Raw genomic sequence first — 17,077 nt, 5'->3', positions numbered from 1 at the left:
AAGGAGTGAAGTGAGAGCCCTCAAAGTGTGAGGAGCTGGAGAGTGTTAGCTCCCGGGGAGCTGGACTAGATTGGGTCACAGATGGTAGTCCAGGATCGGAGGAATCGGGGACCAGTCGCAGCGACTTGGGAGGGGTGCGACGGACATAGTCTTGGAGGACAGTCAGCACCAGCAAGCCCAATAACCGGACTGATACCGAGCACGGCGGGGTACAGGACCCTAGATCAGGAGTCAGTTCATCGTCCTGATAATTAACTTGGGAGGGAGAGTATCTTTATGAACTTCCCTAACAGTTCAGAGATTGAAGGCATCAGCACAATGTGAGGGACAGGGTTTCCAGAAGTAACAGCAGCCCACTGAAGTCCCACATGCCAGCCATCAAGAGCACAGCTATACTACATATAGTGACCGGGGCCCCAAGCTTCAAGCCAAGGGACCAACAGACCACCACGGAGGCAGGCTCCGGATTACCAAGTAGAACCATTGGGAGCGAACACCTGGATGGGCTCCCTACAGTGGCAGTGGTACACAGAGACTTTTGGTTTACCAACAGTGTGTGTGTCTACTTTATGCACATTATCCAACATCATGACTACCAACAGTGAGTACCCCTGCTCCATACCTCCTGGCCTCCCACAACAGCCAAAAACCCCAGAGTCCGATTCCTTCCCTACCTGTGGAGGGACTGACACCTTGCTTCCCCGCACCATCTGCCCCAGTACTCCCTCTGGCAGCAGCAGTACTCCCATTACCGCAACCCGCAGATGGCGTCACAAACTTCTCCCCTGTAAATAACCCCCTTTCAAGGATCAGAGTGTTTGCCGGGTCCGGACCCCTCGAGCCATGACTACCCCGGATCTGAGCACCCCAGTTTGCGCCGGGGCGGCACACCTCCAATCTTTTCTGGCATCACAAACAGGATAAGAACTGGACCCATTAAACCGACTGACGTGCGCCTTATAGAACTGTTTAAAACTGAACTGTGACTGTTTATTTGCCTTGCCGCCATTTTGCCAGCCATTTTGGCGCCTAAAAACAACAGCTGCGCCATGATCCCCACAAAAGGGCGCAAAACAAAGCCCCGCCCCTCGTCCTGAAAACTTGTCCGGAAACCGGTAGTGGCCGGACCCGGAAGTCTGAGTGAGTTCCTGTTCCGCAGGTTGGTGACGAAAACCAATTTTTGGGAGGAAAACTGCGTCTTATAATCCGAAAAATCTGGTAATATCCTTTACATATTTGCTTTACAATTCTATGCCCATCCTATAAATTGTCCTATTGTTTCTCCCCTCACCATTTTTTGTATTTTGTTTTTAAAAATATGTGTTTGTTTTTTTAATCAATAAAAATTGGTTTTTAACATCCATGCCTTATGGGATATCTTTGTTGGGTTATATTATGTTTATTCATTTACTTTCACCCTCAAGACATTAAATGATGTAGAAAGTTTAGATTTGACTTACCTGTACATTGACCTTTACCAATTTTCCACCAAAGGCCTTCAATACATGCCATTTTAATGAGTACATCCTGGGTATATCCTGGAAGGCAGGCATAATTTGCTACCGTACCATGTGGGTATGTTTTTTCATTCCATTCTCCTTGTAATTGAGCTTCTTTTATGTTGTCAGGCTTTTGGCAATGTTCTATAATATGGAAACATGAATATATTAAAAAGTGAATGCTGAATTGAATTTTTATTAGTGAGTGTATCATACTTTGTAAATTTATCTGGTGCTTAAAGTTGTAGGCAAAGAATAAACCACATTAGAAAAAAACAATTCTTCCTCACTTAGTCAATTATTTCCCCATGATGTTTCACAACTGCACAAAACCATCTCAAGTCCTCCTTCCACTGAGAGATCAGATTCCAGCTGATTTCTATAAAAGACAGTGAAAGTGGATAAATCTAGTGACGAGAACCTACATGGTGGGGAAAAAAAAGCTTAGAAATTCAAGATGCATCTTACTTTATGGTCAGAAATATTTTTTATTCCTCATTTATCCATTAGAGATGAGCAAACCTGTCAAAGTTCTGTTCGGTTCGGGTTCGCCAACCTTCCCGATGTTAGCCGAATAGTTTGATGAACAGTTTGACGAACATAGCCGAACGCCATTGAATTCAATGTTAGGCAAACTTATGCATTAGTAAGGGCTACGGGGGCTGATGTTAGTAAAAGTTAGGGGCTGCAAAAGAAAGAAAATAAGGAATAAAGGAGGACAGTAATACCTACCGAGTCTCCTGTACGGCTCTCACATTGTTTCCAGATCTGCCCATTAAACCTCATACATATTCACTGCTTCCCCCTACCATCGTTAGTCCCGCCATCTCTGATTGGTTGCTGTCAAACCGCATCCCCAACCTGCGTAACAGCTTCTATGATTGGTTGGAATCACAGATGCTATCTGGGTCCCATAATGCAGTGTAAAACTAAATAAATGAAAAAAATAGGTGTATAGTCCCACGTATATTGATTCCTAGCGCAGCTAAAGAAGATGGCTACAGGCTGCAGCTCACAGCCATGTGCTTATCTTGGTTATGTATCAAAATACGAGAACACTATGTGGCTTTTTTATAACTTATTTTAATAACTAATTTACAAAAACGACGTATGGTCCCTGCACAATGCTGATACACTTCCAGACAGCTGGGTGCTGGTATTCTCAGGCTGTGGAGGCCCATGGTTATTGGACCCCCAGCCTAAAAATGGCAGCACTCAGCTGCCCAGAATTGTTGCATGCATTAAATATGACAATCTCAGCACTTTTCCCTGCTCATCCCAATTGCCCTGGTGCGGAGGCAATTGGGGTAATATAAACAATTAATGACAGCACACAGCTGCCACTAAGCCTCAGATTAGTAATGGGATGGGTCTATGAGATCCCCTCATTACTAATCCATTAAGTGAAAAGATATAAACACAAACACTGGAAAGATTATTTTATTTGAAATAAAATACAAAACACCCCCACCCTCCTTCACCCCAACATAATCCACACAAAGTCCCACAGTGATCCCGATTCTGCTACATCCTTAAGTCACAGAACTTGACCTCGTGCTGTGACTACAGGCAGATACTCACTAGAAATATCAAAAAACTGACTTGCACATCCAACAAATGTGAACAGGTACTAACTGAAAAAACATAGTAACTATAAATGCAAACAGTTGCACACTGAAAAAGCCAAAATGTACTAGAAAAAATAAGAAAGCCACGGACCCACTTGGGGGGAGGGGCGACATGACCAAGGGGGAGGTAGGGAGTGATGGGTTAATAGGGACAGTGGTATATGCCTAATATGGCTTTGGGGGATGGTTTTAGCCGGGGAGGAAGAGGAGGAGCAGGGAAAGGGTTAGCTGGGAGAGGAAGGAGTTACCTCCTCTTCTGTTTCCGGACGCCGAACGATCTGCACGTGCACCTCCATGGCAGATCTTCAGGAGCTCCAGCGTCTGATTCAGGCAGCGGTCGCAGCGCACGGGCCCCTGGCAGTGCAGACCCACATCAGGGCTGCCGGGGTTAACCCGTCGGCGCTTGCCCCTCGTCCCCCCAGCAGCGGCGGGCGCCAGTCGCGGCCCCCCCGCAGGTATTCCCCGGGCGCGGGGGGGGCGAGGAGGAGATGTAAGAGCCCCTCCAGGGACCCTCCGCAGAGTGCAGCGCAGCAGCAGCGTCTGGCTGCTGCAGAGGCCGGCGGGAGGAATCTTCGTTCCAGCCGCGGCGGTCGGGAGGTGGGAGTGGCCAGCACGGGGCCTGCTTCCGGTCCCGGCCTCCGGGCTGGAGTTACTGAGACTGCAGCGGCTCCAGGCCGGGAGCGCGCTCGGCGCAGGAGAGAGGCCAGCAGATCCCCCTGCAGTCGGCGGGGGGACCGCGGGGCTGCACGTGGCGGTAGGTCCGGCGCCGGGGGGGGGGTCTGCGGTGCCTGACCCCGGTGCGGCTGAGAGAAGGAGTGACGGCGGGAGCCCTGCGGCAACCGCCGGGTCACTCAGTACCGCTGTGCAGCCCCCGGATGTGGCAGTCTCCCGTGGGAGCGGGAGGACTCGGCGGATGGAGGCCTGCAATAGCCCAGGAGGGCCAGAGGCGACGACGGCTGAGATCCGGAGCCGGGCGTCTGGTCGTCCGCGCCCAGAGGCCCCTTGCAGTCGGCAGGGGGGCGGGCGCAAGAGGTCGAGGCCCGGGGTGCCGGCGCGGGGGACAGGACGGTCTCCTGGGTTGTCACCCCGGGGCAAGAGATGGAGCGGGGATGACTCTGCCCACGCGGCGGCCCTGTCTGGCGGCCGTGGTGGGGGGGGTGCTGCGGCGGCGCCCCCCGGATGTCGGATGGAAGATGAGGCCAGCGGCGAGGAGGGGGAAGAGGCTTTCGGTTCGGAGGAGTCGGATGGACGACAGACGGAGGACAGCGAGGCGGCGGTCTCGGGAGACGCCGAGCGGCGGTCGGGTGAGACGGCCGCGGAGGCGGCAGGGGCTGCGCTGGCGGGGGGCTTCGGGGGGGGGGGCGGCTGCGGCTACGGCAGCGCCCGCTGGTTTCGCAGTGTGGAGTCAATTGTTGGGGCTGTTGCAGGGGCTGGCGGCGGCTTCGGGAGCGGGGGGGGGAGGGGGCCCAGGCGCCGGTGGCGGCGTGGGTGGGTGCAGCCGGTTTAGGGGCCTCGGCGGCGACGGGGGGGTGACGGAGCGGGTGCGAGTAGAGGGGGGGGGCGAAGGGGGGAGTGAGACGGGGGGGGGGAAAGGAGAAGGAAAAGGAGAAGGAAAAGGAGAAGGAAAAGGAGAAGGAGGATGAGGTGGTGCGCTTAGATGATAGGGCTAAAAGCGAAGTTTATGTTTGTTTTGAGGGCCCGCTGGGGGCCCATTTAAAGAAGGAGGTGCGGGAAAAAATTTGGAAAGGGGAATATGTGGAGATATTTTCTCTGCTTCCCCTGGAGAAATTTAATTTGGATAGGGTTAAGCCGAGTGATTCCAAAAAGGAGAAGGACGAGGAGGAAAAGCGCCGTTATAGGCTTATTCCTCGGACTTTTGCCAACTGGCTACAGGCATTTGCGATTTTGGCGAGCGTGGTCGGGGAGAAGGAGCCGGAGCATTGTTCGGCTTTGTTCGGCTACATGGATGCGATAGGGGAGGCTTATCGAGTTTATGGCGGACTGGCGTGGCTGCGCTACGACGAGCAATTTAGGCAGCGGAAGGCATTGCGGCCAGATATGCGTTGGGACCATAAGGATATTTCCTTATGGATGCGATTGATGTCGGCACCGGCTCAGCCCTTTCGGGGGGGCGCCGGGGGTTCGGGGGGGGCCGGGTCCCCGGCAAGTTTCAAGAAAGGTTTGTGTTGGCAGTACAATGAAGGGCAGTGCAGGTTTGGAGCGGCGTGCCGTTTTAAGCATGAATGCTCCGGATGTGGGGGGGGACATAGCTTGTCCAAATGTTTTAAAAAAGGAAAAGGAAAGGCTGGTGATGGGGCTGGTAAGAGGGACGACGCCGGTGAAGGTAGAAGTGATGGTTCCGTTTTTAAATAGGTATCCGGACAAGGAGGCGGCGGCGTTGTTAAGTTCTGGTTTTTCGGATGGTTTTCATATTCCGTCGGTTGTTAATGCATCGGTTCCGCCGTATCGTAATTTGCGTTCCGCTCGGGATCACCCGGAAGTGGTGGATGAGAAGCTGGAAAGGGAGGTGGCTTTGGGCAGGATGGGCGGCCCTTATGTCGCCCCGCCGTGCGGGAATTTGGTGGTGTCACCGTTGGGGGTGGTACCAAAGAAGGAGCGGAATAAATTTCGGCTGATTCATCATTTGTCTTACCCGGAAGGGTTATCGGTGAATGATGGCATTGCGCCGGAGTTGTCGGCGGTATATTATGTGTCGTTCGATAAGGCGTTGGACCTGGTTAGGGCGGCGGGGCGGGGTGCATTGATGGCAAAGGCGGATGTGGAAGCAGCGTTTCGGTTGTTACCGGTTCATCCAGATAGTCAGCATTTGTTGGGTTGCTGGTGGGATGGCAGTTATTATGTTGATCGTTGTTTGCCAATGGGCTGTTCCATTTCGTGTTCGTACTTTGAGGCATTTAGTTCGTTTGTTGAGTGGGTGGTTCGGGACGTGTCCGGGCTTACGTCCATCATTCATTACTTGGATGATTTCCTGTGTGTCGGGCCGGCGGGTTCGATGGTTTGTGCGGGTTTGCTATTTGCGTTGAAAAAAGTTGCGGCCAGTTTCGGGATTCCTTTGGCGCCGGATAAGACGGAAGGCCCGGCGCCGGTGATGTGTTTTCTGGGAATTGAAATTGACACCATTGCTATGGAATGCAGGTTGCCGGCGGAGAAGGTCCGTGATTTGAGGTCCGCAGTGTCAGGGGTAAAAGCGGCGAAGAAGGTGCGGCTTAAGGCGGTGCAGTCTTTGCTTGGAAAATTGAATTTTGCTTGCAGAATTGTGCCAATGGGGAGAGTGTTTGCGAGGCGTTTGGCGACGGCGACGGCCGGGGTACGGTTGCCGGCGCATTTTGTGCGGATCACAAAGGCGATCAGGGACGATTTGGAAGTATGGGATCAATTTTTGCAGCATTTCAACGGCCGGACGCTGGTGATGGAGAGGGTGGCGTCTAACGGGGCGTTGCAGCTGTTTACGGATGCGGCGGGGTCGGCCGGGTTTGGGGCTGTCTTCAGAGGTCATTGGTGTGTCGGGCAGTGGCCACAGGCGTGGCGGGAGAGCGGCTTGGTTAGGAATTTGGCTCTGTTAGAGCTATTCCCCATTGTAGTGGCAGTGGAGCTATGGGGGTCGCACTTTGCCGGAAGGAAAGTGTGTTTTCATTGTGATAACCAGGCGGTGGTGCACGCGATTAACAACTTGTCTGCTAAGTCGGAGCCGGTGGTGGTGTATTTGCGGCATTTAGTGTTGAGATGTCTGCAGTTGAATGTGCAGGTAGTGGCAAGGCACGTTCCGGGTGTTGACAACGAGGTGGCTGATGCTTTGTCTCGTTTTCAGTTCAGCAGGTTTCGGGCGCTGTTGCCGTGGGCGGACGAAGTTGGAGTGGAGTGCCCCGAGGATTTGTGGCATCTGGTGAGGCGGTGATCTCAGACTTGATTCGGAACTCGGTGACCGAGGTGACTTGGTGCCGGTATGCTAAGGTGTGGGCTGAATGGGAGGAGTTGTTGCGTCTGATGTTTGGTGGGGAAAGCGTGGATTACTTGGTGGCTTTGTTGTCATTGGTGAGTACGGATTTTTCAGCCGGGCGATCGGCATCGGCTGTGGCACATCGGGTGTCGGCAGTGGCATTTTGGTTAAAAATGAGAGGGGAGCGTGATGTTTCACAGGATTTTCGGGTTTGTCAGGCTTTGCGGGGCTTTCGCCGTGGCGTACGGGAGAGGGACAAGAGGCGCCCTGTATCGTTTGGTTTGTTGAGACGGATGGTGGGTGGCCTGAGCGGCATTTGTGAGTCTGTGTACGAGACGGTTCTATTTACAACGGCTTTCGGTCTCGCTTTTTATGGGGCGTTCCGGATAGGCGAGCTGGTGAGCCCGTCCAGGGTGACGGGTGGTGGTTTGATGTTTGAGGACGTGCAAGTGAGCAGTAGTCAGGTGGAGTGCCGGATTCGCCGGTCAAAAATGGATCAGCTGGGCCGTGGTAGATTGGTGGTGTTATATGCGGTTCCAGGAGAGGAATTGTGCCCTGTGCGTGTAGTCGAGAGATTTATGGCCGTGAGGGGAGGCTTACCTGGCCCGTTGTTGCGGCATTTGAATGGGTCGTTTTTGTCGAGGTTTCAGTTTGTGGCGGTGCTGCGGCTAAGTCTACGTAACGCGGGGGAGCGCCCGGAGGAATTCGGGTCGCATTCATTCCGAATTGGTGCAGCAACGGAGGCAGCCCGTTGGGGGCTTGGAGATGAGGTGGTAAAGCGTATTGGTAGATGGGAATCTTCTTGTTTTCGGCGGTATGTGAGACCGCAGTTGTTGTAGCATCATGGGACTTTGGTTACGTGCGGAAGGTTTGAGGAAAGGGGTGTTTTTTGATGTGTTGGTGGTTGTGCTGTTATTGGTTTTGATATTTTCGTTTTGTTTTATTTGTTATAGGGAAGTGCCTGATCTGGATCTTGGGGCACTCCTTCGTATTTTGGGGTGCCCGTCGGGCGGAGGTCCGCCCGAATGGTCGACAGCTGGGTTTGGATCGTGCGCAGGCGACTGTTCGATGGATCGGAGTTCGGGGCATGGAGTGGGGCAGGGTGGTCCCGGAATTTCGTTTCCATTGTAAAGTTGAGCGGCCCCCGGATGTGCTGGTATTGCATGTGGGGGGTAATGATCTTGGTGCCAGGGCGTCGCGGGATTTGATCCGAGACATAAAGATTGATTTACTGCAGTTGTGGAAGCGGTATCCTGGTTTGCTGGTCGTATGGTCTGACATAGTGACCAGGTTGGCATGGAGAGGGGCTCGGTCGGTGGAGAAGGTTAATAAGGCCAGGGCCCAGGTGAATAGGGTAGTGGCTAGGTTTGTGACCAGGAATGGTGGGATTGTGGTACGGCACAGGGATTTGGAGCCGGCTGATTGGCGATTTCGGAGGGGTGATGGTGTGCACCTCAACGAGGTCGGTCTGGATTTATGGGCGTTGGGTCTGCAGGATGGTGTGGAGCGTGCTTTTGGTGTGTGGCGGGTCCAGGCCACGTAAGGTGTCACGTGGTCTGTCCTGTGGCGGTGGGGGTAGGTCTGGTCCAGAGGTTTGGAAGTGATTGGTGGCTGGACCGGGAGTCATTGTCTTGGTATGGTGGCTCTCGGTTTCCGGGATGTGGCAGGCACGGGGTTCTGCCAAAGTGTGGGGGTCAATCCGTGGGTGATTGGCACCTCGTCTCTGGGTCGGTGTGTTGCGGCCGGGGACAGGGGGAGTAGTAGTAGTGGACTGGGCCTACCCCGGGGGGTATTGTAAATGTTATTGTCTATTGTTACCGTTATGTGGTTGTTTTGGGTCGCCCGTTGGACGGCGTCCCTAAGGTACTAGTCTGTAAAACAATAGGCAATAAAAAGGCTGCTGTGGCCATTTGAACCAAGTCGCATGCAGTCCGTGTGTTTAATTTTAGAGGATAAGGGGGTTTGGTTACACAGACATCATGACCGGAGAATCCTCCCTCAGCTGGTCAAGAAAGCCACGGACCCACTTGGGGGGAGGGGCGACATGACCAAGGGGGAGGTAGGGAGTGATGGGTTAATAGGGACAGTGGTATATGCCTAATATGGCTTTGGGGGATGGTTTTAGCCGGGGAGGAAGAGGAGGAGCAGGGAAAGGGTTAGCTGGGAGAGGAAGGAGTTACCTCCTCTTCTGTTTCCGGACGCCGAACGATCCCCGCCCACCCTCCCTTTGTGTTGTCATGTGGGAGATGTTTTTGGGTAGTTGGGATACCTTTTGTCACAGTAGCGGTGGGGGTAGGTCTGGTCCAGAGGTTTGGAAGTGATTGGTGGCTGGACCGGGAGTCATTGTCTTGGTATGGTGGCTCTCGGTTTCCGGGATGTGGCAGGCACGGGGTTCTGCCAAAGTGTGGGGGTCAATCCGTGGGTGATTGGCACCTCGTCTCTGGGTCGGTGTGTTGCGGCCGGGGACAGGGGGAGTAGTAGTAGTGGACTGGGCCTACCCCGGGGGGTATTGTAAATGTTATTGTCTATTGTTACCGTTATGTGGTTGTTTTGGGTCGCCCGTTGGACGGCGTCCCTAAGGTACTAGTCTGTAAAACAATAGGCAATAAAAAGGCTGCTGTGGCCATTTGAACCAAGTCGCATGCAGTCCGTGTGTTTAATTTTAGAGGATAAGGGGGTTTGGTTACACAGACATCATGACCGGAGAATCCTCCCTCAGCTGGTCATGGCACTGCATTACTGCAAAAGAGAGATATTTAGTTTATGTATTGGCCAATGCATGTAAGCCCGGAAACCAAACGGCAAGGTATATCTCTGTAATCCGGGAACCTAACTTAAATGCCACTATCTAGGTTAAAAACATCCATTACATTTTTAAATGCAAAATTACAGCTCTTGTGTAGAATTAAAGCATTAAAAACTACGATTCACATCTGCACCAAACATAAAATATCTGGGAAAACTCATAAAAAAATGTAGCAAATGTAGCAAACTTGCAATAATCAGAGAGGATTGTTATTACGTTGTGTGGTGCAAACACCTGCAGAAAAAAACTCAGCATTTCCCCAATGTGCAAATATGGCCTCAGCATTACATTTTTATTTCATTTTTTATGGGTGTAATAGACATAAATAATTGCGCTATGTTTTTATGTCATTTACCGATCCTCATAAATAATCTGATTCCTATGTAAATCAGGTCATTACGATTACAGGGACATCAAATATGTGTTTGATATTTGCTGATTTGTGCTGCTTATTATTTTATAATTTTAAAAAAAAGTGCAATAAGAATTACATTATTCTAATTTTTTTAATTGTTTTTAGGAATTTTATTAGAAGAAAAAAAATCTCTTTTCTTGTCCCTTTAGAATACAGGACCTAGAGATGCTGCTCTGCAGGTTTATCTATACAAAATTCGTCTTTTGACCTCATTAAAAGCTTGTAGGTCAACAGCTAGCACTGCTGGACACATGTTTAAACGTTGCAGTTTTGGTTCCAAAGGGGTAGAAATATTTTTTTTTCTATTCTAGTTTTATAGGAACAAAAGAATCTGACTTTATTTTTCAGCTACATAGAGATATAGTATCTATCTATCTTTCTATTGTGAGGTAGCAGCGTTGCTTGGGCAAAAACGTGAGGCAGTGAGGCAGCAGCGTGTTCACACCAACAGTCTATTTATTGTTGCAGCATAAATAGATCCAATTTCCCACTGTCAAAGTCTCTTCCGGATCACAGCCGGTGCATATAGACAAATTCTTTGCATCAAAAAGTCTTGTTACCTTAGGACCCCGTTAACCGCAGGGATCTGTGTAAGGTTCTCCTAGGCTCACACTCTTGGCCTGTGTTCACTCCACACAGAGCCAGCCCAGCTCACACGGCGTGTGTTAGCTTCACCAAGCCTGGCTCTCAACTAAGACACACCCTGCTGTGCTCTGCATGATTTTAAACGAAAATGCCGGACATGAGGATTGCTACAAAACCTGGACTGGGAGGAGGGATCTGTCTCCCTGTTACCCTTTGTGCTATACTCCCAGTAATAGCTCAATTAGTACATTTATCCAGATTTGCATCATGAATCAATATTATGCTAACTCCACTATAATATCTGAACAAAATAGAACACCGGAGTGATTGCGCATTATAATTTAACAAATTTTATTGCACATACATAAGACAATATAAAAACATACATGAAGATAAAAATGAGGTGTTTCACAGTGTACAAAACACACATAGATGCAAAGGACGGGATTACAGGCTGAATCTCCGTTGCCCACAATAATTAGTGTAAAATACTAGGAGGGCCTTCCATAGGTCTATTCCTCCTGTAAATACTGAGCAACAGAGATATAAATCACCCAGATGCTATGTTTGGAGTGCTGAATATAACAATTAAATGGTTTATATTATCCATAAAATGGTACAATCCATAACATCTAGTCAATAGTGAAAGACTGTATAAGAAGCACTTCACCATACATGAATATCAGTGTCTAGTTTAAACAAATTGCTGAATAGAGCATGGATCCACATTAAGTCCACAATCGCTATACATTATCAATTAGTCAGCATGTGGTCCAAGTCGCACAGTATGACACTACCATGAAGTGTTCACCATGACAAAGAAAACAACATTGAGCACATATAATCCAATTCAATTGGACATAGCATGAAAGTATTACCCATTGTAGAGTGGTGACTCAGCACTGTCAGTCCTCTACCCCAATGTACATTTCGCAGATAAGGACGCTTCCTCAGGGGGCTGCCATCAATCCATACATCCTCACCTTTTAAACTATTGTATCCAAATGAGATCACACCTGCGATCCCACGCCGCCGCATGTGCGATGCAACCGCGCGTGCGCGCCCCACGGCGGTGACGTCATGACGCACATGCGGCGGCGCCCGATCTCACCTGCAATCCCTTGTCGGCGCATGCGCGATGCCGTCCACCGCCCCCCGGGGAAGGGCCGCTCGTCAGCGACGCACGTGCGTACAGAGTGGCAGTGATGCCAGACGCACATGCATCGCCTGAGACAGCAGCGCCACCTAGGGGAGCGGCGGAGGGCAGCGCACACGCGCACAGGGATGCACCTGGGATGCAGTAAGTCTTTATACAGGGACATGGTCCACTATTCCACATGGCATCACATAATTAACAATATATACAAAAGCCGTGCATGTATAGTAAAAATGCACTACATGTTGAGGATGTCCACACTCGCGATGTCTTGTTTTCTTCACTGGACTAGATGTCCCCAGATGGTAGGTTTGACTTAATAAGGATCACATTCATAAATACTATTCTTCACAAGGTGATAGGAGAAAAAATTGACTGTGAACAAACAGAAAAATTACATATATTAAAAGATTGATTAAAAGCAGTGTAGGAGAGCTGTGGAGAGAGAGCTGCTAATGTTACTTAGAGGTCTCAAGCATGCCGCGCTAGGATCCAAAGCAGAAGATGGACACCCTATTTATGTGATCTGTCAAGTGAATCCACTCAAAGAAAACATACAAATGACTTTGTCTCATTTAGCCCTATAGGTGATTCTGTCTGTAAAAGGGTGATCCATTTACATTCCTGCTGTAGAAGTTTTTTGTGAATGTCACCTCCACGGATCCCCACTGATACTCTTTCAATACCTATAACTTTAAAGGTACTGGGGTCACAGCCGTGTTTAGATCTAAAATGGCGTGGGATAGTCTTAAGATCATCAACATTGAGGATAGTTTCCGCAGCTAGAATGTCACGGACATGTTCTCTGGTCCGAACCCGCAGTTGGCGAGATGTCAGCCCGATATAAATCAGGTTGCATCCGCAAACCGCATAGTATATCACCTGCGTGGTAGAGCAGGTTATATACTGCCGGATTTCAAACTCTTTATCTCCCCCAGAGGACTTAAACCTTTTTACTCTACTCATATTGGCACAGGCCTTACAACTGCCGCAGGGAAAAAAACCCCTAACTGGTGGGCCCGCGGCAAATGGTGTGTTAGTGGTTGTAACATAATGGCTTCTAACCAACAGATCTTTTAAGTTTTTATCTCTCTTATAAGACATCTGGGGGTAATCCATTAAATAGTTCTTCAGAGTTGGTTCTGTTTGGAGAACAGACCAATGACGCTGCAAAATCCTCTTAATTTCCTCACTCTGTGAGTTGAAGGTTGTAATAAACCTAACACAGTCCCTGCCCCCAGAAATACGTGTCGAAGGTTGGAGTAGGGTTTCCCTAGTGGAGTTCCTGGCCCTGTTATAACCTTGTTTTATGGCTCTATTACTGTACCCTCGTGACTGGAATCTCTTTTTAAGTATCTCTGCCTGATGTTCATATTTTTGTGGGGTAGAGCAGATCCGCTTCGTCCTCATGAATTGGCCAACTGGGATGGCCTTGATGGTTGAATAATGGTGGCTAGACCCAGCATGCAGCAGGGAATTGACTGCCGTGGGCTTCCTGAAGAGGTCTGTCTGTAACTGACCATGATCATCGACCTCAATCTTAATATCCAGGAAGTCCACCGCAACCCTGCTGCACACATAGGTCAGCTTAATGTTATGATTATTCCCATTGAGTCGTCCCATGAACCGCCGGAGTCCATCCTCACTCCCTTGCCAAATAAACAAAATGTCATCAATATATCTCAGCCAGAGGGGCACATGATCCTCTGCCTGCGCGCCCTCGTCCCCCCACAAACCCCTCTCCCAAAATCCGAGAAAGAGGTTTGCGAACGAAGGCGCGCAAGCCGCCCCCATGGCGGTGCCCCTCCGCTGAAGATAATACTGTTCTTTAAACGTAAAAAAATTGTGAGTGAGGATGAACTCAAGCAGCGCCATGACCAACTCACATGTGGAGCCATCCCAGTTACTGTTCACAAGAAAGCAGCGGACCGCCTCCAACCCCTGTTGATGGTCTATGCAGGTATAAAGAGATTCGATATCCGCAGTCACGAGGTACATATCTTCCTCAAGGGATATGCCATTAATTCTCTTCAACACGTCCGTGGTGTCACGGACGTATGAAGGAAGGGCCTCCGCTAATGGCTTCAAGTAGAAGTCCACAAATTTGCACACCGAATCGTTCAAACCTTCCATCCCCGACACAATAGGTCTGCCGGGGGGTTCAGTGGCATTTTTGTGGACTTTAGGAATGAAGTAGATTGTTGGTGTCCTGGGGCACTTAGTAGTTAGGCCTTCATAAATTTTCTTGGGAATGATCCCCTGAATGAGGGCATCATATAGTATGAGATCCAGTTCTGCTGAGAACGCCACTATAGGGTTAGATGGTAATTTGGTATATGTGGTCCTATCCCTAAGTTGTCTTTGTGCTTCTTTTTCATATAAAGCCTTAGGCCATAGGACCACATTACCCCCCTTGTCGGCGGGCTTGATGACTATGTCATCAAGTGCCCGCAATTCTCTCAGGGCTTTACGTTCAGCCCTGGTAAGATTGTCGACACGTCGTGCGGTGGGGACCCCCCCAGGTCACGAGTGACCAATTCGGTGAAGATCTCCACCGCAGGACATGTCGACAAAGGGGGGTAAGTTGTAGATTTAGGATACAGATACTCTGGATACTTGCCTTTAAATATTCCCTCCTGCTCGTCCAACAAGGAATTCAAATTTCTGAGGGCATCCTCTTCTATCATGGAGTCAGTCAAGGTGGTGTAGTCATCACAGTTTTTATGATGGAGCTTCTTCAAGACGAGCTTCCTTGCGAAGAGGTTGACGTCCCTAATTACTGAGAAAAGATCAAAATCGTTAGTGGGTACAAAAGTCAACCCCCTCTCAAGCAACCTCGTCTGATCGGCTGTCAATGGGTGATCAGATAAATTAATCACCTGGAGTTTATCAGGATTATTTTTCCTGAAGCCCTTCTTGTGTGCTCCTGAGGGTATGCCCCTATTAGGGTTATTTGGTCTTCTGTCTACCGATCTTAAAGTCATACCACTGTTGGATCCCGACTCCTGATTGTTTGACTCCTCATTGGACGTGCAGGATGTGAGTGATCCAGATCTGGAGCCTGTATTTCTCCATTTACCCCGTTGTTTTCTACGCCATTTGTAGACATTATTAGAATTACGATCCATGGTGTCTCTTTGGAACTTTTTTGTTTTAATTTCACAGATCTCTTTTTCACATTTAGTGGATTCCTCCTCAATCTCGGAATTTAGTTTAACTAGTGCATCACTAGACAGACCATCCTGGAGTTTCTTCTGCAGTTGTTCAATTTCAGTATCCATCTCATTGACAGTCTGTCTATTGTTTTGCACCAGTAACTCCATAAACTCTCTAGAACAGGTGGTGGCCGCCTGTTCCCACCTGCTCCTAAATGCATCATCCGGGACCTCAAAGGCAGGAAACACCTGCACTCTGAGTCCTCTTGGTATGAGATTCTTCTCCAAATATTTTTCTAAAAATGCCCTATTCCACCAAACTTTTGTTCTTTTGCGCAGCAGCTCCTTATATCTGAATATGCAGCCTTGCATCTCTCCACTGCTCTCCAGAGACACCGATGTAGTCTCGTCACTGAACACCTCGTTGACTTTAGAGAGCCACACTTTCTCTCTGGCTCTGTAGTCCATTTTCTTAATACTGGATGCTGTGTAAAACACAGTAAATATGACAATTAGTACATTTATCCAGATTTGCATCATGAATCAATATTATGCTAACTCCACTATAATATCTGAACAAAATAGAACACCGGAGTGATTGCGCATTATAATTTAACAAATTTTATTGCACATACATAAGACAATATAAAAACATACATGAAGATAAAAATGAGGTGTTTCACAGTGTACAAAACACACATAGATGCAAAGGACTCAGTAATTAGGGACGTCAACCTCTTCGCAAGGAAGCTCGTCTTGAAGAAGCTCCATCATAAAAACTGTGATGACTACACCACCTTGACTGACTCCATGATAGAAGAGGATGCCCTCAGAAATTTGAATTCCTTGTTGGACGAGCAGGAGGGAATATTTAAAGGCAAGTATCCAGAGTATCTGTATCCTAAATCTACAACTTGCCCCCCTTTGTCGACATGTCCTGCGGTGGAGATCTTCACCGAATTGGTCACTCGTGACCTGGGGGGGGTCCCCACCGCACGACGTGTCGACAATCTTACCAGGGCTGAACGTAAAGCCCTGAGAGAATTGCGGGCACTTGATGACATAGTCATCAAGCCCGCCGACAAGGGGGGTAATGTGGTCCTATGGCCTAAGGCTTTATATGAAAAAGAAGCACAAAGACAACTTAGGGATAGGACCACATATACCAAATTACCATCTAACCCTATAGTGGCGTTCTCAGCAGAACTGGATCTCATACTATATGATGCCCTCATTCAGGGGATCATTCCCAAGAAAATTTATGAAGGCCTAACTACTAAGTGCCCCAGGACACCAACAATCTACTTCATTCCTAAAGTCCACAAAAATGCCACTGAACCCCCCGGCAGACCTATTGTGTCGGGGATGGAAGGTTTGAACGATTCGGTGTGCAAATTTGTGGACTTCTACTTGAAGCCATTAGCGGAGGCCCTTCCTTCATACGTCCGTGACACCACGGACGTGTTGAAGAGAATTAATGGCATATCCCTTGAGGAAGATATGTACCTCGTGACTGCGGATATCGAATCTCTTTATACCTGCATAGACCATCAACAGGGGTTGGAGGCGGTCCGCTGCTTTCTTGTGAACAGTAACTGGGATGGCTCCACATGTGAGTTGGTCATGGCGCTGCTTGAGTTCATCCTCACTCACAATTTTTTTACGTTTAAAGAACAGTATTATCTTCAGCGGAGGGGCACCGCCATGGGGGCGGCTTGCGCGCCTTCGTTCGCAAACCTCTTTCTCGGATTTTGGGAGAGGGGTTTGTGGGGGGACGAGGGCGCGCAGGCAGAGGATCATGTGCCCCTCTGGCTGAGATATATTGATGACATTTTGTTTATTTGGCAAGGGAGTGAGGATGGACTCCGGCGGTTC

General features: G+C 49.3%; 1 protein-coding gene across 1 annotated transcript in view; it reads right to left on the bottom strand.

Annotated features, from left to right (window-relative positions):
• The window catches only part of LOC142250051 (complement factor H-related protein 4-like), a 605,766-nt gene that overhangs the window by 523,200 nt on the left and 65,489 nt on the right, over positions 1-17,077 (bottom strand). The window contains exon 2 of the mRNA XM_075322112.1: positions 1,461-1,643. Coding sequence (XP_075178227.1) covers positions 1,461-1,643 — 183 coding nt within the window. The remainder of the gene's footprint in view (positions 1-1,460; positions 1,644-17,077) is intronic.

The sequence above is a fragment of the Anomaloglossus baeobatrachus genome, chromosome 8 (assembly GCF_048569485.1).
Source record: "Anomaloglossus baeobatrachus isolate aAnoBae1 chromosome 8, aAnoBae1.hap1, whole genome shotgun sequence".
Taxonomy (NCBI): domain Eukaryota; kingdom Metazoa; phylum Chordata; class Amphibia; order Anura; family Aromobatidae; genus Anomaloglossus; species Anomaloglossus baeobatrachus.
This window is presented reverse-complemented; position numbering and strand designations above follow the sequence as displayed.